The 26,386-nt window shown below is 42.7% G+C and overlaps 1 protein-coding gene across 1 annotated transcript; it reads left to right on the top strand.

Moving 5' to 3' along the window:
• The first annotated feature begins 994 nt into the window (after window positions 1–994).
• LOC111966923 (E3 ubiquitin-protein ligase PDZRN3-like) lies at window positions 995–25,987 on the top strand. The gene is made up of 6 exons (XM_023991870.1): window positions 995–1,457; window positions 13,203–13,444; window positions 13,742–13,850; window positions 14,178–14,273; window positions 14,378–15,828; window positions 25,609–25,987. Exons 1-6 carry the CDS (start codon window positions 1,407–1,409, stop codon window positions 25,985–25,987), a joined length of 2,328 nt encoding a protein of 775 aa, XP_023847638.1. The 5' UTR covers window positions 995–1,406.
• The last annotated feature ends 399 nt before the right edge of the window (window positions 25,988–26,386 follow it).

Raw genomic sequence — 26,386 nt, 5'->3', positions numbered from 1 at the left:
TGRGGGTGTAGCGAAATGCTTGTGTTCCTAGCTCCAACAGTGCAGTAATATCTAACAATACACAACAATACACACAAATGTAAGTAAAGGAAGGGAATTAAGAATATATAAATATGTGGACGAGCAATGTCAGAGCGGCATAGACAAAGATACAGTAGAATATAATATAATACAGTATATACATATGAGATGAGTAATGCAAAATATGTAAACATTATAAAAGTGACTAGTGCTCCATTATTAAAGTGCCCAGTGATTTCAAGTCTATGTATATGGGGCAGCAGCCTCTAATGTGCTAGTGATGGCTATTTAACAGTCTGATGGCCTTGAGATATAAGCTGTTTTTCAGTCTCTTGGTCCCAGCTTTGATGCACCTGTACTGACCTCGCCTTCTGGATGATAGCAGGGTGAACAAGCAGTGGCTCGGGTGGTTGTTGTCCTTGATGATCTTTTTGGCCTTCCTGTGACATCGGGTGCTGTAGGTGATGTGAAGGAATGTGTACTGGTGGATGTGTGTTTATGCCTTTCTCTCCCTAGAGTTTAGAATGAAAGCTCATTAACCAGCATTAGTGTTTCTTGCAAAATTCCCTCTCCTTCTGGACACCTTATGCCACTACAACAATGTTCCATAACTAAACCAATTCCCCAGCATTCAATAATACCACAGCTGGTAAGAGTGCTTGCCAAGGGTTAGCTACTTGAATATTTAAGCATAATAATGAGATACTGTATTTGTTTACTGACACACTTAGCTTCTATCATTAAAATGGCAAATATAAACATAATGCAAAATATCACATTGATATGGGAGTAATCTCTGCCATGCAATTACCAACATACTGTACCTTCGTTTGGGGAGGAGGGGGTTTAAAAAGGGAAAGACCATTTCATTTTCATCAAGTACAAATGGTGATAAACACTGTGGGGAAGACTGAATAAATGAATGAATGTTTGACTGCTGATCCTTTGAACCAATACCATCCACAGGCCTCCCTCCCTCTCTCATTCTGGCTCTGGGATTGGTTCATTGGTGTTGACAGATGCTGAATATGCATGAGCAGAGGGTCTGTTCGTGGGTGGAGCCTCAGAGGCTGACTCTGAGAGAGGATGAGAGAGAAGTGAAGCGAGTAACAGCAGCGTTCTATTCTCCAGCACTGCAGAATCCACGCACTGACAAGGCTCACATTCTCTATCATTTGAGGAGGGGGGGCATTTCTGCCGGCCTTTCCTCTTCTCTGGACTCTGGCACAGATTGGATTGATGCACTGCTGCACTGGTTTCATCCTTCATACCTCCGAGCTGGCTTGTCTACCTTCCTCTTACCTTCGAGCTGGCATTCCCTCCTCCTTTCTCCCCCTCCACTGCTGTAAGTGGATCGGCCAGACCTCCACCAGAGTGACACAGACATGGGCTGTCGGCTCTCTGGACAGGGACAGTGGGCTGACAATGGGAATGGGGTAAGTAAGGGTGGTTGTGTGTGTGTGTGTTTACATGAGTGCGTTCAACCTGTGCCTTTGTTTTGGGATTTGTGTGCTTATAGACAAAGCAGCCTATACTGTTACCATCATGTCTTCCTTCACACAGAAAAGTCAGCATACGCAGGCTACGTAATCTGAAGACTCGGGGCAGACAGTGTGTGTGTGTGTGTGTGTGTGTGTGCGTGCGTGTTTATGTGGTCACGCACACATTTATGGTATGACCTCATGTGCGTTCGTTTGAGTGTGTTTGCATAACTGAGGGTCTTTAGCATGCATACCGTATTTGTGTTGGCAAAAATAGTCCATGAAGAGAACAGTCTAAGAGCCACTACTGCAGTTTCTGTGTGTGTTCAAGCGTAGCTAACAGGGACTGATGGTGGCTGTGGTGACCTGCTCTGGTCTCACAGGAAGCCATGTAGATGCCTCTAGACAGGCCGACTATTCACCAACACGCTGTCTATCTCTATTTGCCCCAAGCAGCCTCTGGACATTCAGCAGCCATGGTCCAGATACTGTGCATTGTAATGCATCAAAAGAATTGTATACTGTGCATTAAGAGAAGATTGCTCGTTGGTGACCAGASGGTGAATGTGTTCATGGGTGACCTGATAGAGTGTATGTCTCCATTGTCAATGGAGTAACTACTGTTAGCAATAGCTATGGCTGCTCAACCTGGCTGCCTGCCTTGAACCTTATTTCTATTACAGCATATTGGATGACTGTCATTTATATTCCATTCACCCAGCGCAATGTATCATCGATAGGTTTAAGCAACTATATGATACTCAAATTTGTCCTATACCCATCATGAGGTTGCTTCAACTTAGCCTACAATTGAACGTTTATAATGTGGGTGCACAGGTCAAGAGACAATTTGGAGTAATCAAGGTGACAGATAGTGACACATTCAATACGGCCATGCACACTATTGCCTGGATCTAGCTGATCTTGGGTGTAATCATTAGTCCAAACAGTTGCAAAACATTCKGTTTTTCAACTGAAACAAGAGTTTCTATTGGACAAAATCAGGTAGGTCCCTCCCCGCTTCGTTCCGTTTAAGAAACGTTTTGCAACAGAATCAGCGGAATGAATACACCCCGAATCACCCGCACACACAGTTCACTTCCAAAGCAGCCACATACAGCATCATCACTTTGCTAGTTATATAATTCCTTTTCGCTCTCCTCCTCTAACCTTTTCCCTTCACTTGTGGACTTCAGTGCAGAACACAACAGCTGTCTGTGACCAGGTGCAAAAACTACTCAAAGCCAAACCTTCATACCATGACCGCTAACTGTTACACAGCCTACATCGTCACCGTATTAATGTTATAGTCAACAAACAAACCAACGCGTTAGTAAACCCACAATCCAATCCATGTGTACCATCATGCAGTACAGTGTACAGCAAGTAGCTTAGCAGATACACCGGCGTGTCCCAGTGGCAATAAATGATTCAAACCGAAAGCTTACACTGTTAAAATGAAGTGCTCTAAACTAGTGGCAACTGAACTGCCACCACCTTAAAGGACACAAAACCTTAACTTTGCTGGAGTATTGAAACACATGGTTGTGATGGTATTTAGACAGATTTAAGGTGTTCTGAAACATGGCATGGTGTGTTGTAATGGCAGTTTCAGCGACGCTCCCCATCCAACCTGACAGAGCTAGAGGATCTGCAGAGAAGAATAGGAGAAACTCCCCAAATACAGGTGTGCCAAGCTTGTAGCTTCATATCCAAGAAGACTCGAGGCTGTAATCACTGCCAAAGGTGCTTCAACAAAGCACTGAGTAAAGGGTCTTAATTTAATACTTAAGTAAATGTGATATTTCAGTTTTTTTTATTATTATACATTTGGAAACATTTCTAAAAACCTGTTTTTGCTTCGTCATTATGGGGTATTGTGTGTAGATTGATGAGAAAAACATTTATTTTAGTCTATTTTAGAATAAGGCCTAAAAGTAACAAAATGTGGAAAAAGTAAAGGGATCTGAATACTTTCCGAATGCTCTGTATGTGAATAACAGCAGTTAAACAGCATATTGGTGTTGAGAACAATGGCAGCAGCAGAATGAGGAGACGAGAAAAAAGCCTTTGCTTTATTGTCTAAGAAAAGTGAGAAGAGAGGAAACCCCATTTATTTAGGTCTATAATCAATATACTAGCTGTTAAATGTGCCTGGCTTTAAAAAACATCCATGTACAGTACCAGTCAAAAGTTTGGACACACCTACTCATTCAAAGGTTTTTCTTTATTTTTACAATTTTCTACATTGTAGAATAATAGTGAAGACATCAAAACCATGAAATAACACATATGGAATCATGTAGTAACCAAAAAAGTGTTCAACAAATAGAAATATATTTTATATTTGAGATTCTTCAAAGTAGCCACCCTTTGCCTAGATGCACACACTTGACGTTCTCTCAACCAGCTTCATGAGGTAGTCACCTGGAATGCATTTGTGGAATTGAATTCCTTCTTAATGCGTTTGAGCCAATCAGCTGTGATGTGACAAGGTAATTATTWAAAAAAATATATGTTTTTACCTTTATTTAACTAGGCAAGTCAGTTAAGAACAAATTATTATTTACAATGACGGCCTACCCCAGCCAAACCTGGGCCAATTGTGCGCCGCCCTATGGGACTCTCAATCACAGRCGGATGTGATACAGCCTGGATTCGAACCAGGGACTCTAGTGATGCCTCTTGCACTGAGATGAAATGCCTTAGACCGCTGCGCCACTCGGGAGAAAGTAGGTAGGGGTGGTATACAGAAGATAGCCCTATTTGGTAAAAGACCAAGTTCATATTATGGCAAGAACAGCTCAATTAAGCAAAGTGAAGCGACAGTCCATCATTACTTAAAGACATGAAGTTCAGTCAATGCGGAAAATTTCAAGAACTGTTTCTTCAAGTGCAGTCACAAAAAACTTCAAGTGTTATGTTGAAACTGGCTCTCATGAGGACCACCACAGGAAAGGAAGACCCAGCGTTACCTCTGATGTAGAGAATAAGATTCATTAGAGTTACCAGCCTCAGAAATTGCAGCCCAAATAAATGCTTCACAGAGTTCAAGTAACAGATACATCTCAACATCAACTGTTCAGAGGAGACTACGTGAATCAGGCCTTCATGGTCGAATTGCTGCAAAGAAACCACTACTAAAGGACACCAATAAGAAGAAGAGACTTGCTTGGGCCAAGAAACACGAGCAATTGACATTCGATCGGTGGACATCTGTCCTTTGGTCTGATGAGTCCAAATTTGAGATTTTTGGTTCCAGCTGCCGTGTCTTTGTAAGACGCATGTGTGATTCCCACCGTGAACCATGGAGGAGGAGGTGTGATGGTGTGGGGGTGCTTTGCTGGTGACACTGTCAGTGATCTATTTAGAATTCAAGGCACACTTAACCAGCATGGCTAACACAGCATTCTGCAGCGATACGCCATCCCATCTGGTTGCGCTTAGTGGGACTATCATTTGTTTACAACAGGACAATGACCCAACACACTTCCAGACTGTGTAAGGACTATCTGACCAAGAAGGAGAGTGATGGAGTGCTGCATCAGATCACCTGGCCTCCACAATCCCCCGAATCAAATGTCGACCGCATTATCTACCAAGGGAATTCTCTTCGATCATAATCACAGCCGTATATATTCCCCCCCAAGCAGACACATCGATGGCCCTGAACGAACTTTATCTGACTCTTTGTAAACTGGAAACCACACACCCTGAGGCTGCATTCATKGTAGCTGGGGATTTTAACAAGGCTAATCTAAAAACAAAACTCCCTAAATTCTATCAGCATATCGATTGTGCTACCAGGGCTGGTAAAACCCTGGATCATTGTTACACTAACTTCCGCGACGCATATAAGGCCCTCCCCCGCCCTCCTTTCGGAAAAGCTGACCACGACTCCATTTTGTTGATTCCAGCCTACAAACAGAAACTAAAACAACAAGCTCCCGCGCTAAGGTCTGTTCAACGCTGGTCCGACCAATCTGATTCCACGCTTCAAGACTGCTTCGATCACGCGGATTGGAATATGTTCCGCATTGCGTCCAACAAAACATGGACGAATAGCTGATTCGGTGAGGCAGTTCATTAGAAGTGCATTGACGATGTCGTACCCACAGCAACGATTAAAACATTCCCAAACCAGAAACCGTGGATTGACGGCAGCATTCGCGTGAAACTGAAAGCGCGAACCACTGCTTTTAACCAGGGCAAGGTGACCGGAAACATGACCGAATACAAACAGTGTAGCTATTCTCTCCGCAAGGCAATCAAAACGGCTAAGTCCCAGTACAGAGACAAAAAAGAGTCGCAATTCAACAGCTCAGACACAAGAGGTATGTGGCAGGGTCTACAGTCTATCACGGATTACAAAAAGAAAACCAGCCCCGTCGGCGACCAGGATGTCTTGTCCCAGACAGGCTAAATAACTTTTTTGCCCGCTTTGAGGACAATACAGTGCCACTGACACGGCCCCGCTACCAAAAACCTGCGGCTCTCCTTCACTGCAGCCGAGGTGAGTAAAACATTTAAACGTGTTAACCCTCGCAAGGCTGCAGGCCCAGACGGCATTCCACCGCGTCCCCAGAGCATGCGCAGACCAGCTGGCTGGTGTGTTTACGGACATATTCAATCAATCCTTATCCCAGTCGCTGTTCCCACATGCTTCAAGAGGGCCACCATTGTTTTCTGTTCCAAGAAAGCTAAGGTAACTGAGCTAAACGACTTACCGCCCCGTAGCACTCACTTCCGTTCATCAATGAAGTGCTTTGAGAGACTAGTCGCAAGACCATATCACCTCCACCCTAACCGGACACCCTAGACCCACTCCAATTTGCTCGTACCGACCCCAATAGGTCCACAGACGACGCAATCGCAAACCACACTGCACACTGCCTAACCCATTCTGGACAAAAGAGGAATACTATGTGAGAAATGCTGTTCATCGATTACAGCTCAGCATTTAACACCATAAGTACCTCCAAACTCGTCATCAAGCTCGAGACCCTGGGGTCTCGACCCCGCCCTGTGCAACTGGGTCCTGGACTTCCTGACGGGCCGGCCCCCAGGTGGTGATGGTAGGTAACCAACATCTCCACCCCGCTGATCCTCAACACTGGGGCCGCCACAAGGGTGCGTTCTGAGCCTCTCCTGTTAGCTCCCTGTTCACCCACGAACTGCGTGGCCATGCACGCCTCCAACTCATCATCAAGTTTGCGGATGACACTACAGTGGTAGGCTTGATTACAACAACGCGAGACGCCCTACAGGGAGGGAAGGTGAGGCCCTCGGAGTGTGTGTGTCAGGAAAAATAACCTCACACTCAACGTCAACAAAACACAAGGAGATGAATTGTGGACTTCAGGAAACAGCAGAGGGAGCACCCCCCATCCACATCGACGGTCAGTAGTGGAGAAGGGGGAAAGTTTAAGTTCCTCTGGTGTACACATCACGGACAAACTGAAATTGGTCCACCCACACAGACAGCGTTGTGAAGAAGGTGCAGCAGCGCCTCTTCAACCTCAGGAGGCTGAAGAATTCGGCTTGTCACCAAAAAGCACTCACCAAACTTCTACAGATGCACAATCGAGAGCATCCTGTCGGGCTGTATCACCGCCTGGTACGGGCACTGCCTGTCACGCCCGCTATCATCCAAGAAGGCGAGGTCCGTAACAAGGTGCATCAAACAGCAGGGACCGAGAGACTGAAAAAACAGCTTCTATCTCAATGGCCATCAGACTGTTAAAAGGCCACACAACATTTAGCGGGCCGCTGGCCAACTACTGGACTCAACTCCTCAGCCACTTTAAAAAATGGGGAATTGATGAGAATTATGTAGAAATGTATCCGCTTAGCCACTTAAAACAATGCCAGCCTTTAATATAAATTTCTACCACTACCCTACTCAGGTTCCAATCTCCCATATGTATAGTGTAATACTGTACTCTAGATATCATTCATACTGCATCTGCCATCTTATATGTAATACGTACCACTAAGCCACTTTAAAACTAATGGACCACTATTATGTTACATCCCTAGCATACTAATAAGCTCATATGTTATAGCCGTACTCTAAGTGTAGCAAAACATCTACTGGCAATCTTGCCTAATGCCGTCTGTACCATCACTCATTCATATATCTTTATGTACATATTCTTTATCCCTTTACACTTGTGTGTATAAGGTAGTAGTTGTGGAATTGTTAGGTTAGATTACTTGTTGTTATTACTGCATTGTCGGAACTAGAAGCACAAGCATTTCGCTACACTCGCATTAACATCTGCTAACCATGTGTATGTGACTAATAAAATTTGATTTGATTTGATTTGATTTGACTTCAACCAAATTACATTTACATTTAACATTTAAGTCATTTAGCAGACGCTCTTATCCAGAGCGACTTACAAATTGGAAAGTTCATACATATTCATCCTGGTCCCCCCGTGGGGAATGAACCCACAACCCTGGCGTTGCAAGCGCCATGCTCTACCAACTGAGCCACACGGGACCGCAGAGTGCTCTACCAAATTGAGATGGTTTGGGATGAGTTGGACCGCAGAGTGAAGGAAAAGCAGCCAACAAGTGCTCAGCAGATGTATGAACTCCTTCAAGACTGTTTGAAAAGCATTCTAGGTGAAGCTGGTTGAGAGAATGCCAAGAGTGTGCAAAGCTGTCATCAAGGCAAAGGGTGGCTACTTTGAAGAAAATATATAAAAAAAATATKTTTTGATTTGTTTAACACTTTTTTGGTTACTACATGATTCCATATGTGTTTTTTGGCCATCGAAGAAAACACTATGTCTGGCGCAAACCCAACACCTCTCATCCCTCCGAGAACACCATCCCCACAGTGAAGCATGGTGGTGGCAGCATCATGCTGTGGGGATATTTTTTATCGACAGGGACTGGGAAACTGGTCAGAATTTAAGGAATGGATGGTACTAAATACAGGGAAATTCTTGAGGGAAACTGGACAATGACCCTAAGCATACTGCTAAAGCAACACTTGAGTAGTTTAAGGGGAAACATTTAAATATCTTGGAATGGCCTAGTCAAAGCCTAGACCTCAATCCAATTGATAATCTGTGGTATGACTTAAAGATTGCTGTACACCAGCGGAACCCATCCAACTTGAAGGAGCTGGAGCAGTTTTGCCTTGAAGAATGGGCAAAAATCCCAGTGGCTAGATGTGCCAAGTTTATAGAGACATACCCCCAAGAGACTTGCAGCTGTAATTGCTGCAAAAGGTGGCTCTACAAAGTAATATTTTGCGTGCTCAAGCTTTCTGTTTTTTTGTCTTATTTCTTATTTGTTCCACAATCAAAAATATTTTGCATCTTCAAAGTGGTAGGCATGTTGTGTAAGTGAAATGATACAAACCCCCCAAAAATCTATTTTAATTCCAGATCGTAATGCAACAAAATTGGAAAAATGCCAAGGGGGTGAATACTTTCGCAAGCCACTGTAAATGAGTAGGTGTGTCCAAAATTTTGATTGGTACTGCATATCTACAGAAATAAGACAGATACTACTTCTGTTGCCTGTTTGAGTGTTTGTTTAGTAGCCTACTGATTCCGTGAGCACCAAGCCTCACCCAATCACAACATGTTGGATAAACGATTTCACAAATTCGGCTATTTTTTATCTTTACTTTGCTGTAATAAAGGCTTTACACCTTTTTTCTCTCGTTAGAACAGCCTCTGGTATTGTTTATAACTTATTTTGTGTTGTTTACACTGTTCCAAAATTATATTTATAGCAATAACATTGATCTTCCTTTTTTTTTATCTCCTTCTTGTTACGACTTCTAGGAGTAGTGGGTGCGGAGTCAGGCGCAGAGAGCAGAGGGTTTAGGACAATCGTATTTATTCCGGTGACAGAAACAGTCACGCCAAAAACACCAGGCGCATACAAATGACCGGCCCAAAAACAGGACCCAAACAGTCCGGAGAAAATAAGGAAAATGCATATCCACAAAACGAACAGAGGAACAAGCCCGCACAAATAGCCCTAACCAAACCCCAAACAAGAAACAGGTGTAACCAATAACACAAAACTAACAGAAAAGGAAAAGGGGATCGGTGGCAGCTAGTAGACCGGTGACGACGACCGCCGAGCGCCGCCCGAACAGGAAGAGGAGCCACCTTCGGTGGGAGTCGTGACACTTCTTATTGTTATTATTACTATTATTATTATGATCATCATTATAATAATAAGTAACGTCATTATCATTAGTAATCTTATATATAATCCTTGTGTAACCACCATTGAGCTGTAGGCCTAAGAGCGCATCCTGTTTAGTCTTGATACCGTAACTTACTTTGGCCTATATTTCAATACTTATATAGGCTACTGTATCAATCAATCATTAACTTGTTAATGTCATCACACTGTATACAAGTCATTCATGATTCGAAAACATCACAATGCGATCCTTGAATAATTAGCATAAGCAATAAATAAGCCATTCCATTTCGGAAATTGTATTCAGGAATGAATGTGACTGTTTTTAGTCTTTGGTGTAATAAAGGCTTTACAAAACACATTACAGCAGACTCTCTGGTACGTTTATAATTTATTTTGTTTTGTTTACATTCTTCCAAACGGTCAGGAAAATTATATTGTAATCTAACAGCACCTGTTTGGCACACATAATATACACGCAGTATCACACCCTGACCTTAGAGAGCCGTTTTATTTCTCTATTTGGTTAGGTCAGGGTGTGATTTGGGGTGGGCATTCTATGTTGTCTATTTCTTTGTTTTTGGCCGAGTATGGTTCCCAATCAGAGGAGCTGTCTATCGTTGTCTGTGATTGGGAATCATACTTAGGCAGCCTTTTTCCCATTTTCTGTTGTGGGATCTTGTCTTTTTGTGTTGCATGTGTTTGCACTACTAGCTTTACGTTCGTTGAGTTGTTTTTTGGTGGAACATTTTAAAATTAAAGGAAAATGTACGCCGACCACGCTGCACCTTGGTCTCATTCTAATGACGAACGTTACACGCAGTGCTTGCTTCTTATTTTAATTTTATTTATTGATCTCCAGTATTTTCCACAACTAGTCAAATGTATTCCACACATCTGACTTCCCCTTTACCTCCTGAGCAACCAGTAAACATTCCCGTGTCAAGTTCATTTGTCACGTCCTTTGCATCCATTTTGCTGTCACATGTGTTCTGAGATTGTTATAACCATTTTATTGATGTGATTATGATATGCTGTAGGTCAGGCCCTATTGGTCACTTGCTTCCGATGCACACATGTGTCACATAAAGAGAGCAACGGTTGAGGGAATAGGGAATGTTTTTTCCTTAAACTTCTTATGGCTGAGATCCCGTTAATGGGATCGATATGACAACAGCCAGTGAAAGTGCAGGGCGCCAAATTCAAACAACAGAAATCTCATAATTAAAATTCCTCAAACATACAAGTATCTTATACCATTTTAAAGGTAATCTTGTTGTTAATCCCACCACAGTGTATGATTTCAAAAAGGCTTTACAGCGAAAGCACCACAAACGATTATGTTAGGTCACCGCCAAGTCACAGAAAAACACAGCCATTTTTCCAGCCAAAGACAGGAGTCACAAAAAGCAGAAATAGAGATAAAATTAATCACCAACCTTTGATGATCTTCATCAGATGACACTCATAGGACTTCATGTTACACAATACATGTATGTTTTGTTCGGTAAAGTTCATATTTGTATCAAAAAATCTCAGTATACATTGGCGCGTTATGTTCAGTAGTTCCAAAAACATCCAGTGATTTTGCAGAGAGCCACATCAATTTCCAGAAATACTCATAATAAACGTTGATCAAAGATACAAGTGTTATWCATGGAATTTTAGATCCACTTCTCCTTAATGCAACCGCTGTGTCAGATTTCAAAACAGCTTTACGGAAAAAGCAAACCATGCAAAAATCTGAGTACGGCGCTCAGAGCCCAATCAAGACAAAAAGATATCTGCCATATTGCGCAGTCAAAAGATGTCAGAAATAACATTATAAACATTCACTTACCTTTGATGATCTTCATCAGAATGCACTCCCAGGAATCCCAGTTCCACAATAAATGTTTGTTTTGTTCGATAATGTCCATCATTTATGTCCAAATAGCTACTTTTGTTAGCACGTTTTGTAAACAAATCCAAAGTCACGAAGCGCGTTCACTAGGAGCAGACGAAATGTCAAAAAGTTCCATTTACAGTCTGTAGAAACATGTCAAACGATGTATAGAATCAATCTTTAGGATGTTTTTAATATAAATCTTCAATAATGTTCCAACCGGAGAATTCCTTTGTCTTCAGAAAAGCAAATGGAACAGAGCTCGCTCTCACGTGAACGAGCGTCACGAGCTCAAAGCATTCTGCCGGACCTCTGACTCATTCCCCTCTCATTCGGCCCCACTTCACACTAGAAGCATCAAACAAGGTTCTATAGACTGTTGACATCTAGTGGAAGCCTTGGGAAGTGCAAAATGACCCATATCCCACTGTATCTTCAATAGGGAATGAGTTGAAAAACGACCAACCTCAGATTTCCCACTTCCTGGTTGGATTTTGTCTCAGGTTTTTGCCTGCCATATGAGTTCTGTTATACTCACAGACATCATTCAAACAGTTTTAGACACTTCAGAGTGTTTTCTATCCAAATACACTAATAATATGCATATATTAGCAACTGGGACTGAGTAGCAGGCCATTTACTCTGGGAACCTCTGGGCACCTTATTCATCCAAGCTACTCAATACTGCCCCCAGCCATAAGAAGTTTTAAGAAGTGAAGGATTTCGGTAACATAACTTTTCAGTCAGAAATGGCTGTAATTATGTTGCATCTTCAGCTACATGGACAGCGCGATAAACACTGTTGATGTTTGGTGGTGGTCACTGCAGCAGGGAGGAGAGAGAGACAACGGGTACTAGTCACACAGACACTGGCTGTGATTTTTTTTAACCCAGCACATCAAGTCTGAGCCCGGCCCTGCACAATCAAATCAATTGTGGTCGTACTCTCTCTAGTTCTTTGTGTGTCTTAACTATTTCATCAAACAGATCCTAAAAGCGAAACAGTGCTTAAAGCATCAGTTGATATAGTTGATATGATTTAAACACTTAAGATGTGTCTATATATTGAAAAATATGCGTTTTAAAATGTCAAACAATCGATTGGTCAAAAGAGCAGATGACTCTCGGTCCACCCAGATTTTTTAAAGCCGGGGACAGCCCTAGAGTGCAGTGGGGTGGAAAAGATCTTCCTGACTTGCATCTCTAGGGTTTTGTTGAGCACAAAGCTTTTCAGATGAGCCAGAAAGCACGGCCCAGAATCCATGGCGAGAATCAGTCCAGCTCAGCTGGCCTACATTTCTAGACCCATGAGACTTCACGCATTATAATAACAAGAAGCTAATGTCTGCTTACAGTACTGTCTGCCACTTCCAAACATGATCTTTATTGAGGTGTTGATGCTCTATTATTCTTTACATCAGAGTGCTTTTGTTCGATGGGACATGGCCCACACATATACTGTACATTAAATCAACTGTGCTATCCCGGTCCTGTGATGTCCTTGTGTCTAACAAAAGACAAAACAGACATAAGATATCAGATGGCATGAAACAGAGCATATCAGTGAACCAGCAAAACTCAACTACCTCACTTCCTCTACATCTGACCTTGCATGTTCATATGTCTCCCAGGTCAAAGGGCGTGACCTGTCCCATCTCAGCCACCGAGAGACATTGCAGTTCCGGGGGGACGGCTATGAGCAGCCAGTCACTACGCAGATTGAGGGGAGGCACCGGCGAGGAAGAAGGCGTCATCACTCCCAGTACCCAGTGTCTGACTGTGGCACCCAGACGGAGCAGCAATCCTGGGAGGCTCTGAGGGCCCTAGGGGGGGTGGAGGGGGCCGGACCTGGCCTCGGTGCCTACGCTTCTGGGTATGTGCTGCTAGGTTTGGGCCTCTCTACTTGTTCTCTGTCTCTTTATTTGCTTGTGTATGCAAGWATAATGGCAGATTAGTGACCCAGTTATATTGAACCAGTGATGTCCCATGTTTGAGGCTCTGGGTTATGTCATTTAGAGTATAGCCGTGAGATGTATACAGAAGTGGTGTTAGAATTGAATGGAACCACTGACTTGAACCAGTCTAATGTGTAAACATAGTCACTTACGCTTAAAATGCCTACGGTGTGAAACAGCCATGTTTTCATATGTGATGACCTCATTCTCCACAGACCTTACTATGATCACATGACCCTTCCACCAGAACTCTATGCAGCCAATGGATACCTCCCCAGTGTTGCCTACAATCTGGAGGACATTAACAGGATAGAGTATGATGATGTGAGTTATTAATTTGAGCCGGTTTGCTACAGCAGGAAAATAATCCTGCAGCAATGGGAAATGTATTATGTGGATTATAATGAATGGACATGTTTGTCGGGGTTGGTAAAAAAAATTGTAAGGGAGAATCAAGTCTACCATTTCTAAGTGGAAATGACAAACTTCAGAAGTATTTTTATACCTCAAATAGACAAGTTCTACATTCTCCTCTAAAAGGGTGATCAAATTAAGATCCTACATCTGTTTATGAGTCTAGCCTAGATTTTGTACATCCCATTGATATCTAAGACTTGTGTATCCACTCCTTATGTTCACCTATACTGATAGGATCCAGAGATGATGAATAACCAGCCCAATAACAGGAACTGTCTGATTGGCTGCTGTAACACTGATAATGATGAGCCTAGCAGCTTCCTGAGCCAGGTACTGTAAGAAATAAAAAGATAGAAAAAATGTGTCTATTTGAACACGTGGTCATAGACATTCACAAGTATAACAACCAATGTMTCTTCCATCCTCTATTTCAGAGTGAATATGAGGGCCACTGGCTGGACAGGCCTCTGAATTACCTACCCCTCCACGAGCTTGACAGTGGCCTGGGCTGCACCGATGGCAGCCTCCACCAGGGGGACCTGTCTGACCCAGAGACAGAGGAGGGGGTAGAGGCCCCTATGTCCTCTCCTCCAGGAAACACCAGCCGGGGAAGCTCTCCCTCCTCTGAGTCCCTCCTTTCATCAGAGCTCAGTGACTCTGGCTTCCACAGCGTCAGCACAGGGGAGTTCCGCCACTTCCAGAAGATTATAGATGGGAGGATCCACAACTACCGGAGTCGCGTCGTGCCCCGGGAACAGAGATCAAAGTCTCGCTGGGACCTAGAGTCCATCCCTGAGACCCTGACCTGTGACCCCCAGGCTGGCAGAGCCGCAGACGGAGTTCACACAGCCATGACCCACCAGTGCACCATGGGTAGTAGCTCRATTCAGTTCCGCAAAGCCAGGAGCCCCCAGCTGAGCAGGCATGGCACCGGGTTTGCTCCTAGGGTTGCTGCCTCCAGCTGCCGTACAGAACCCTGCCAGAGGAGAGCATTGATGCTGAACAAGCACTCTTCTGAGGACCTTCCCAGCCGCAGCCACACGGTGCATGACTTATCAGACAGGAGACGGGCCAGCCACCCAGCCCTGCCTGGGAACACTGCCACAGGGAAATACAGGCACGTAAACCGACAACCGCCCAGCAGCCCAAACCACTTAGCCGTGCCCACTGAGAACTCTGGCACAGGACAATACAACAGGGGGTTCAACACAGACATCAGTGAGAAGAGGAGATGTCCACTGAGTGACCATGTGGAAGGCACCTGGCAAGGATGTGTGGATGACCACAGAAGCAGTATGGCCATTGAGGAATATAACAGTGAGAAACAGGGTCTTTCCAAGAGTCCCTCAAAGAAACAGCCTGGGAAGGAGCCAGCAGACTGGCGTCAGTTTGCGACACTGGGACATCCTCACATTGGTGGGGACTGGCCCCAAGCAGAKTGTCCCTGCGGTCCCCTCTATAGCACGCTGGATGGGCCCTCTGCCCGCTCCAGGAGGGGTCTCTCTGGGAATCCCCGGGCTGTGAGGAACCAGCTCCTGAAGGCACGGGCCTCACGGCTGGCTGACGAGCGCAGTGAGGTCACCACGGACGAGGAGGCCCGCGGGGAGGCCTGGGCAGGCCGCTACTGGAACAGGACGGAGCGCCGGCGCCACCTGGCGTGGGCCCGGGAGCAGAGGCAGAGGAAGCTGAACCGTGGGGCTGAGGGGGCAGGGGAGAATGGGGCTGGAGGTACAGGGGTTGCTGGGGGCCTTGGGGGTGCAGGGGGTCCTGGAGGAGGCTGCAGCACAGTGCTGGAGCTCAGCCACAGGAAGCAGAGCCGTCTGAGGAACCATAAACTGCTGGATGACTGGACCACAGTGGAGGAGCTGCGACCCATGGGACAAGGGTGGGGCAGGGGGACAACATCTCGGTCACAGCCCTCTGTTGTCTGTCACTACTGTATAATGAACATTAAGATAAGGTGTGTGTGTGTGTGTGTGTGTGTGTGTGTGTGTGTGTGTGTGTGTGTGTGTGTGTGTGTGTGTGTGTGTGTGTGTGTGTGTGTGTGTGTGTGTTGTGTGCGTGTGTTTGTACGTATGTGTGTGCTTGTGTGTGTGCCGCGTGTGTTTGTGCTACTGATTGTGAAGAGGGTCAGTGATATGACTATAGTTTGACTATCTCTTGTTCTCCACTCATGTTCCTGAACACAAACCTAGAGCAGTAGTTGTCTAACAGACTCGACCAATGGCAGTGTTAAGCAATCTAAATGGTAGTATTCACCGGCTACTTTAAAGCTAGCTACGTGGGTTTTGGGTTAGCTACTGCACAGAAGATACAGTTGCGTTTTAATGGTGGTGACTCCTTTCATCAATATCACCTTTTACAGTTAAATACAATCTAATTTGCTTGTTTGCCAAGAGTGGATATAACCATATCACTGTAATTCAATCAACAAAACATGTATTGGAAATCATTTCATATCATAGCATCACATTTGGCTAGCTCAATGTGACCTCTGTTTGAAACCACATAATTGTAGTGATACAGACTTTATATTTTGTATGAAACCTCAGGTAAGTAAATGATGTGTTGCACTGTATATCTACTGCACATGGACAAGAGTCCCATCTCACTCACATGAGAAATGCACTGTGAACTGTTGGCTCTTTCAAGATGCACCCCCCCCCCCCACCCCCCCCCCCCCAATAAAGTGTGTCTACGGTCATATAATGTGTAATATTCACCTCATGATAAGTTGCACAGTCATTGTGTGTGGTCATGAAACATTCTGATGTTCTTGTTTCACCTCTTTTTACAGCCTGTGTTGAATAAGAGGACAAAGTACCTTTATTCCCAGCATGTAGACTATCCTCAACACAAACCTGGCAACTGGACATGACAGCACTATTTCACATGTCACAATGTCACCTCTCTAACTGGGCTTGGATTCACAGGGCTGATTTCCCCCTGACACCACTCTTTGTCAGTCAGACATTTGTGAGTGCTGTCTAAGTGGTGTCTCAACATTTCAGACAAGAGTTACTTATGGTTTCAGTTTTGATGATAGCTTGACGTTGTGGTCCAGAACACCTCTGTTTAGTGTTGCATGACATAAAACAAAATGTAGAACTCTCTTCACATAAAACCAATTGAAAGTTGTTCATTTGCAGACACAAAATATGATCAAATCGTGTTAACAATTATCAAATGGTATCAAATGCACGTTCTAGCCTGGAATATGATCTCATAACGGTTTCCATTTGTCATGTGGATAAGCCCTGTGTGTCCAAGCCCTGGTCGTAGTCTTAAAGATAAATCTATGGCTGCGATGGACACATAACATGGTTGTGATGAATACTTTCTTTTGAGTGCTCAAATAAAAACGCTGAAATGCATCTAATCTCCTGACTTTCATTTTCATTCTAAACTACAAATTAAAGACCCAGTGCAGTCAAAAGTGTGATTTTGCTGTGTTTTATATATATTTCCCACACCATGAGGTTGGAATAATACTGTGAAATTGTGAACATTATGTTAATTTCCTTTTTAGTGTAAGCTGTTTAAAAAGATTTCAGCCTGTTTTGGTGGGATGGAGTTTTGGCCTGCCTGGTGACATTATCAGGCAGTAAATTCGTTAATAGACCAATAAGAAAGAGAGTTCCAAACCTCTCTGCCAAACCTCTCTAGTTTTCAGTTTTCCCCTGCCCACCCAGCCCAATACCAGACAGTCCTTGCTAAATTCTTGCTTGCTAAGAAGCTATTTTATTTTATATTTTTTACCATTTTAGTTGAAAACATTCACAGGTATTGCATTTTTACCCAGAACATTTATATTGAGATACAAATGGCAGCATTGGACCTTTAAATACCATCCTTATTTCCCAAACCCAAATGTTACTGTCCCACTTATTATAAACTGCCAAAGGGCCATGGATTTCAAATGACACATGGTGACAAAAATAATCTATTAATAATCTTCAGTGTACTAACCCCCAATTATTTGTGTGTCCCGTCAGGCAATTACATTCATACTCTATTACATTCATACATTATACTCTGTACCAAATAGAAATACGGTAAACTGGCAAATTTCATTTCAGAGTGAAAAAGTATATTTCTAAAGCAACTGAATACTAATTTCCTTTGGAATSAGAGTTGAAACTATGGCCAACTCCTTCTATCCAAACATGGTCTATTTTCCTTCACATTATTGAGTGACATCATTGAACAGCCTGCTCCACAAATTTGTACCAGTAGGTGGCAGACACAGACAACTATTTTGTATTAAACGCACAGCTCATCCATTTTTATTTAACCTTTATTTAACCAGGCAAGTCAGTTAAGAACAAATTCTTATTTACAATGACGGCCTACACCGGCCAAACCCAGACAACGCTGGGCCAATTGTGTGCCGCCCTATGGGACCCCCAATCACGGCTGGTTGTGAATACAGCCTGGATTTGAACCAGGGTGTCTGTAGTGACACCTCTAGCACTGAGATMCAGTGCCTTAGACCGCTGCTCTGCTCAGGAGCCCATTTCATACAGTCTTGATAAATACTAGGTTAAATGAACGTCTTCACAAATTGAATATGTTTTGTATGTAAAAACAATTGATGCATTTATTGTTGTATTTGATTTAGCATCTAATCCAGGGTCCCACTTTATTTGGATAGAGCATCTATCGATGGTCTGTAGATGCTCAAACTATCAACCACAACTCTGCAGGGTTATGGATAACAGCTGAGGTTAGGTTAAGATATATTGCAAGATTAGGGTTAGGGTCAGGGTTACAGTTAGCATTACAGCTATAGGTATATTGTTATACAATTTTAGGGTCAGGATTGCTGTTAGCATGACAGCTGTAGGAACATTGTGATACCATTCTATGGTTAGGGTCAGGATTGCTGTTAGCATTACAGCTGTATGTACATTGTAATACAATTTTAGGGTTAGAGTTGCAGTTAGGATTACAGCTGTAGGTACATTGTAATACCATTGTAAGGTTAACGGTTAGTTTTATAGCTGTAGGTACATTGTAATACCATTGTAAGGTTAACGGTTAGTTTTATAGCTGTAGGTGCATTGTAAATACCATTGTAGGGTTAAAGGTTAGTGTTATAACTGTAGGTACATTGTAATACCATTGTAGGATTAACGGTTAGTTTTATAGCTGTAGGTACATTGTAATACCATTGTAGGGTTAAAGGTTAGTGTTATAGCTGTAGGTACATTGTAATACCATTGTAGGGTTACGGTTAGTTTTATAGCTGTAGGTACATTGTAATACCATTGTAGGGTTAACGGTTAGTTTTATAGCTGTAGGTACATTGTAATACCATTGTAGGGTTAACGGTTAGTTTTATAGCTGTAGGTACATTGTAATACCATTGTAGGGTTAACGGTTAGTTTTATAGCTGTAGGTACATTGTAATACCATTGTAGGGTTAACGGTTAGTTTTATAGCTGTAGGTACATTGTAATACCATTGTAGGATTAACGGTTAGTTTTATAGCTGTAGGTACATTGTAATACCATTGTAGGGTTAACGGTTAGTTTTATAGCTGTAGGTACATTGTAATACCATTGTAGGGTTAACGGTTAGTTTTATAGCTGTAGGTACATTGTAATACCATTGTAGGGTTAACGGTTAGTTTTATAGCTGTAGGTACATTGTAATACCATTGTAGGGTTAACGGTTAGTTTTATAGCTGTAGGTACATTGTAATACCATTGTAGGGTTAACGGTTAGTTTTATAGCTGTAGGTACATTGTAATACCATTGTAGGATTAACGGTTAGTTTTATAGCTGTAGGTCCATTGTAATACCATTGTAGGATTAACGGTTAGTGTTATAACTGTAGGTACATTGTAATACCATTGTAGGATTAACGGTTAGTGTTATAGCTGTAGGTACATTGTAATACCATTGTAGGGTTAAAGGTTAGTGTTATAGCTGTAGGTACATTGTAATACCATTGTTGGGTTAACGGTTAGTGTTATAGCTGTAGGTACATTGTAATACCATTGTAGGATTAACGGTTAGTGTTATAACTGTAGGTACATTGTAATACCATTGTAGGGTTAAAGGTTAGTGTTACAGCTGTAGGTACATTGTAATACCATTGTTGGGTTAAAGGTTAGTGTTACAGCTGTAGGTACATTGTAATACCATTGTTGGGTTAACGGTTAGTTTATAGCTGTAGGTACATTGTAATACCATTGTTGGGTTACGGTTAGTGTTATAGCTGTAGGTACATTGTAATACCATTGTTGGGTTAAAGGTTAGTGTTATAGCTGTAGGTACATTGTAATACCATTGTAGGGTTAACGGTTAGTTTTATAGCTGTGGTACATTGTAATACCATTGTTGGGTTAACGGTTAGTGATATAGCTGTAGGTGCATTGTAATACCATTGTAGGATTAACGGTTAGTTTTATAGCTGTGTACATTGTAATACCATTGTTGGGTTAACGGTTAGTGTTATAGCTGTAGGTACATTGTATACCATTGTTGGGTTAAAGGTTAGTGTTATAGCTGTAGGTACATTGTAATACCATTGTAGGGTTAACGGTTGTTTTATAGCTGTAGGTACATTGAATACCATTGTAGGATTAACGGTTAGTGATATAGCTGTAGGTACATTGTAATACCATTGTAGGATTAACGTTAGTGATATAGCTGTAGGTACATTGTAATACCATTGTAGGTTACCGGGTTAATTGCAATAGCCATATAGAAGGTTGATGTAGTATGAGTTAAGTTATGTGATTCTCTCTATCCTCTGACAAACTATGAAAGAAACTGACGGAGAGGTAGGCCTTAATGAGTATCTCATTTTACTGAAAATTTGGAGAGAGAGATTAGAAAGAGAGAGAGAGAGATCAGAAAGAGAGAGAGAGCTAATTGAGTTTGTGAAGTTTTAGCTTAGCTCCCAATTTCCTAATGGATGGTGAGGCAGCCAGGCAGAGCAGTGGAAGGCAGCAGAAGCAGCAGCTGAGTCTATAAATGAACGACTCTGCTCCTGTGTTAGTTAGTCATCATCGCCATGTTCTCAGCTGGAAAAGCTTTTATGCACTCCTCAGATCTAGACTTAGCATGTAGCCTATAACTCAACTGTATGTGTGTGTTTGTGTGTGCYTGCATGTGCATGTGAGAATGCATGGGTGGGTGTGAGTGCAGCCGGGTATTCATCTTCGTGTGCATACAGTACATTCACATATTTACCCACGTCACTCAAGCCTTACTAACAGTGGTCTTTGTCTTGTAATACGATAAGAAACAAGCCAACAAATAGATGTTAGCGTTTGATGTTAGTGTGGGATGTGGACTAAGAATAATACTCAGTGGTGGTGGAATTCATTCTATTGTCTGTGTTCACAAGTTCTCCAGTCACAACTTCATGTTCTTTTTCTACTGCTTAGGAAGAATTAAGACAAACAAGATATCCAGCAGTAGTGTGCATCGTTGAAGAGGTGTATCATCCTGTTGTATGATCGTATGTATCAGAAAATGATTGAATCATCTTGGGAAGATGCAGAGGAGATATTATGTTCTCATTATCATTACCTCTTATGAGGATGTAATGACGTCCATTTTTCACTATTTGTCTGCGGACACTTACAACCGGTCTGAGTAGTTCCTTCGAGAACATGCACTTCCTTCGAGAACATGCACTACTGATACTAAAATGTTTCCTCTTGTTTATCTATAGTGCATGAATAGTGTTCATCGTTTTAATTGCCTCACCCTTAAACTCAATTAGTGCAGATAGTGTTTCAGAGGCTTTTATAGAATCCCTCTGGGCTCCTGTCAAAGGCTCAGCGCTCTAATCAAGTTTGGCTGGTAAATAAGTGATGAATTAAACGGTGTACTGTACCTTACACACTTTCTCCTTCTGATGTCCCTAATGAATGATTCTACCATCCAGACAGAACTAGATCTCAGAGATTCGATTTTTAAATTACCTCCAAAAACAAAAGACAACCTTGATATTTTGATAAATACATAAGTAAAGCCCTGAGTATTGTGATAGGATGTTGACCTTAGCTCTAAACGTATACATTTTTGAATAACCTCATTTACAACCATGAAATAAACTATAAAAGCATCTAGAGATGTAGTAGTMTATTACTGTATGCCTCACAAAGAACCAAAGTGCAGCAACAAACCCAGAACTCCAGGAATAATCAAAACCGTCCCAAACAAAACAAACCCAATGATGTATGCATGAATATTGACAATAATATAAAATGAACTATCAAGAAAACAGAATCGGAAAAAGAAGCAGAAAATATGCATAGGTAAGGAAGCAGTTATTGGGGCATGACACATCTATGAATGCAAATACTGTAGAGGCCAGGGAAYGCCACAAGATGAGAAGAGAAAACCATTTAGTTCAATATGTGTATCTGGGTTATATTCAAATAGCCACAATGGGTTTTTGAAACAAGCTCATCAAACCCTGCTTCTCCCTGGGTTCTGGTTGGTGAACCTGAACGRATTACCTCTCAATTAACTAAGAGCAGAGTTCAGGGCTAGGCATTCAAAATCAAATCAAATCAATCAAATTGTATTTGTCACATGCTTCTTAAAAAACAGGTGCAGACTAGCAGTGAAATACTTACTTACGGGCCCTTCCCAACAATGCAGAGATAAAACAAATTGAGAACTAGTCTAAATAATTTAAGTAATAACACAAGGAATAAATAGACAATGAGCAACAATAACTTGGTTATATACACAGGGTACCTGTACTGAGTCGACATGCATGGGTACAAGGTAATTGAGGTAAATATGTACATATAGGTAGGGACAGATAATAAACAGTAACAAGCTATTTAGCAGTCTTAAAGCTTGGGGGTAGAAGCTGGAGTCTTTGAAAAGTTGTAGGGCCTTCCTCTGACACCGCCTGGTATAGAGGTCCTTGTTTACAGGGAGCTCGGCACCAGTGACGTACTGGGTTGTACGCGCTATCCTCTGTAGCGCCTTGCAGTTGGATGCCAAGCAGTTGCCATTCCAAGCAGTGATGTAGCCAGTCAAGATGCTCTCAATGGTGCAGCTGTAGAACTTTTTGAGGATCTGAGGACTCATGCCAAGTCTTTTCAGCKTCCTGAGGGGGAAGAGGCAGTGTTGTGCCCTKTTCACGACTGTGTTGCTGTTTGTGTGGACCATGAGTATTCTGGGTAGGGAGCCTAATTGGCCCTTGACTTCATGGGAGTTTCCCCTACCAAGTTCACTGCCAAGAGGCATCACATTAAAGACAACGTTTTGGGTTTTATTCATTGATATTATGATGTACAATGAAGAAACTGTGTAGCTGGAAACAGGGACATTGGCTACAGATTATTTACATGGGCTAAACTCCTGCTAAACAGAGTACCACAGTAGAAACATACAATACTTCCCTGTCATAATTCAGTATTTGGAATTCTACGTTACACACTGTTCCGTTGAATATGATGACACTCAGTGCGGATGACATACCATTTACAGTGAAATGGTAAAAATAAGAAAAWTCATTTAGAAAACTAGTGGACTGTGGAGCCATACATTAACATCATTATAACAGGAAGGCAACCACTTCCATTCTCACCATAGGAGCAGAAACCTTGAGTAACGTTTGAATTGTTTTGTACCGCCTGGCTCATCTATAATGAACAAGGTCAAATGTTCCCACATTTTGATACACCTCTGCTAACCAGACATTGAAKTACACACTGCAGATGAGGCACCTGGTTGCTGCCTGCATGTGAAAGTAAGAGAAAACGACTGACAGAAATAATGGCACACACAACCAATGGAATCAGACATTAAGTCAAAATATTTTATTTTAGAATTCATATATTCGAGGCACTACCTCACATTTATAGGCACTGAACTACTGTACTGGAGTCACTGCCACAACTCTGCCTGTGTACTGTATCACATTACTTTTACAATGTTTAACTGTACAAGTGAACACAATCAGAAACAACCACAGGATTCCATCCAGGCATCTCTCTGTCAGACCAGAGCACTTTCAAAACGCCTGGCGCTCTCTTCTGCACATTGATCCACAAATCAGGCCATTAGTAAACTTGTTTCCTCATTCCGTTTCTGGTGCTACAGAACATGATGCTGCCCAGTCACCAGGCATCATCTGGGGGACGTTATCAGGTCTGTTAGAGGGCTGACTAACTGGCTCCTCTCTTCTGGCTGGTCAGTACCAAAGCTGASTTATTAAGAGGTCTGGATATCAATATTTCTCTGTTGAAATATAACCTAATCAAACTAATTGTTTGGGCTGATGATCACCTCACCTCACGTTATAGGAGTAAAACAGTTCCTGCTGATTGTCAGTTAGAACATGAAAGATGCCACACARAACAGATAAGTCATGGGAGTGTCCTATTTGGACTCAGATGATTTGTATTGGTTTTCAGGAGAATTGACTGAGGTTCAGCAACATATRATATTGGCACAGCTGTTCCTCTCCTCATCCATACTGTACCATGTATAGGAATCTCCTTCTCCAGATGTGGATGTGCTGTGACATAATTAGTGTATCTTAACCAAAGCAAACTTATCTGGCTTTATGGCTTCAAACATCAACCTGAAATTAAAAGAATTGTGACAGGCTTTCGTTCCATTGAACCCCTCTGTGATATTCAGACACATACCGTAGCCTCCCTCGTTGAGACAGGAGTCAAGACACACAGACACACAGTGCACTTGATACAGTCAGAGATCATCAGCTAACACCATCACCGTGGTTACGCACCATGGAAACACGTCACAGCACAGCATCATAGAGAGATAACAGGCCTGTGTCAACACGACAGGGCAACACCACCACAAACCTGACTCTGTACAGCTCAACCCACACAACACAAATAAACACCTGTAGGAGAAGCACTGTGGGGATAAAACAACAGAGATAACATAAATTATTTAAATACTCATTTCTTTTGGAAGGAAAAGCAACAATACTTGACTCACTATAACACAGTAATGCTACTCGCGGGTGTGWCACAGTGACTGTTGCCTGGACACCGCATGGTCATAGTGAACCGCACAAAAACAGAGGCTTTGATGGTGAAAATAAGACACAGTTCTGAAATGATTTCCATCAATCAAATGTAAGTATGTTCGGAAATATGTAGTGTATGGACTCATCATACACTATTTTATCCCATGAAGAGAAGGCAGAGAGACATGTTATAAAACCTGACTGAYTCTAATAGACTGTTTAAGGAGATCAGTACTACAAAGAAAGCAAATGGGAAAAGTAAATGTACTGAACGCTCTACAACACTGTACTATGTTTATAAAACCAGCAGCGATGAGATTACAGTACAGAACTAGAGTAAACAGCAGTTTACACTGTTGAGTCATATGTCTCGTCAGCGCCAGTGGAGCACATCTGAAAATTGATTTTACCTCGGAAATGATATTCAGAACGACAGAGAAGCCCCATAGAATGCCTTGAGGGTGTGTGAGCACTGTCTAAACTGAACTGTACTCAAGAGCTTAGAAACCAGGGTTTATTTTCTACAGAGGAGACCGTGGGCCCCCTACAAACTGCTAATGAATACAGCATTCTCTCCACTGATGAAAATCTATTTACGTACGTATATACATATATGTGTTATATTCATAATTTTATGGTTGTGCCACTAACCCTGCTGAGTCACCCCCTAACTAGCCACAGCCCCAGCCCTTCTAGCCAGTCACAGACCGGGCCTTCCTTACCAGCCACAGCCCCAGCTCTCCTTACCAGCCACAGCCCCAGCCCTCCTCACCAGCCACAACCCTCCTTACCAGCCACAGCCCCATACCACCTTACAGCCAAGCCCTCCTTACCACCCCCCCCGCCACAAGCCCCAGTCTCTTACCAGCCACAGCCCTCCTACAGCCACAGCCCCAGCCCCTTACCAGCTACAGCCCTCCTTACCAACCACAGCCACAGCCCTCCTTACCAGCCACAGCCACAGCCCCAGCCCTCCTTACCAGCCACAACCCTCCTTACCAGCCACGGCCCCAGCTCTCCTTACCAGCCACAGCCCCAGCCCTCCAGCCTGTAATTTAGCACATCAAAGGTCTGCGCAACAGGAGAAGCTGATAAACACAATAATGAATAAAGTCATGAACCAGGTGATTATTTTATTGTAATGTTAATTTTTGTTCCTGTTGGTGAGAAACATGTTGTATTCAGGGCATCATTGGTAAAGAGACCCTGGTCTCAATTGTGTTACCCTGAATAAATAAAAGTCAATAAGACAACCAGAGAGAGCAGAAGCCACAGCCTGAACAGGTGTAGGAGACAGTTGGGCCAGCTTAGGTTAGGACGACATCCTAAATAAAGTAAAAACTCATGATCCAGAAAATGTGGGGTTGTACATAGGTGGCCAAGGAAAGGAAAAAACTCGTATCAATAAAATACATACTAAAAATATATTTWTAGGACAAGCAAATGTGAACTC

Source organism: Salvelinus sp. IW2-2015, linkage group LG7 (genome assembly GCF_002910315.2).
Source record: "Salvelinus sp. IW2-2015 linkage group LG7, ASM291031v2, whole genome shotgun sequence".
In the NCBI taxonomy this organism is placed as follows: Eukaryota; Metazoa; Chordata; class Actinopteri; order Salmoniformes; family Salmonidae; genus Salvelinus; species Salvelinus sp. IW2-2015.
Note: the sequence above shows the minus strand (reverse complement) of the source record. Positions and strands in the feature narration are given on the sequence as shown.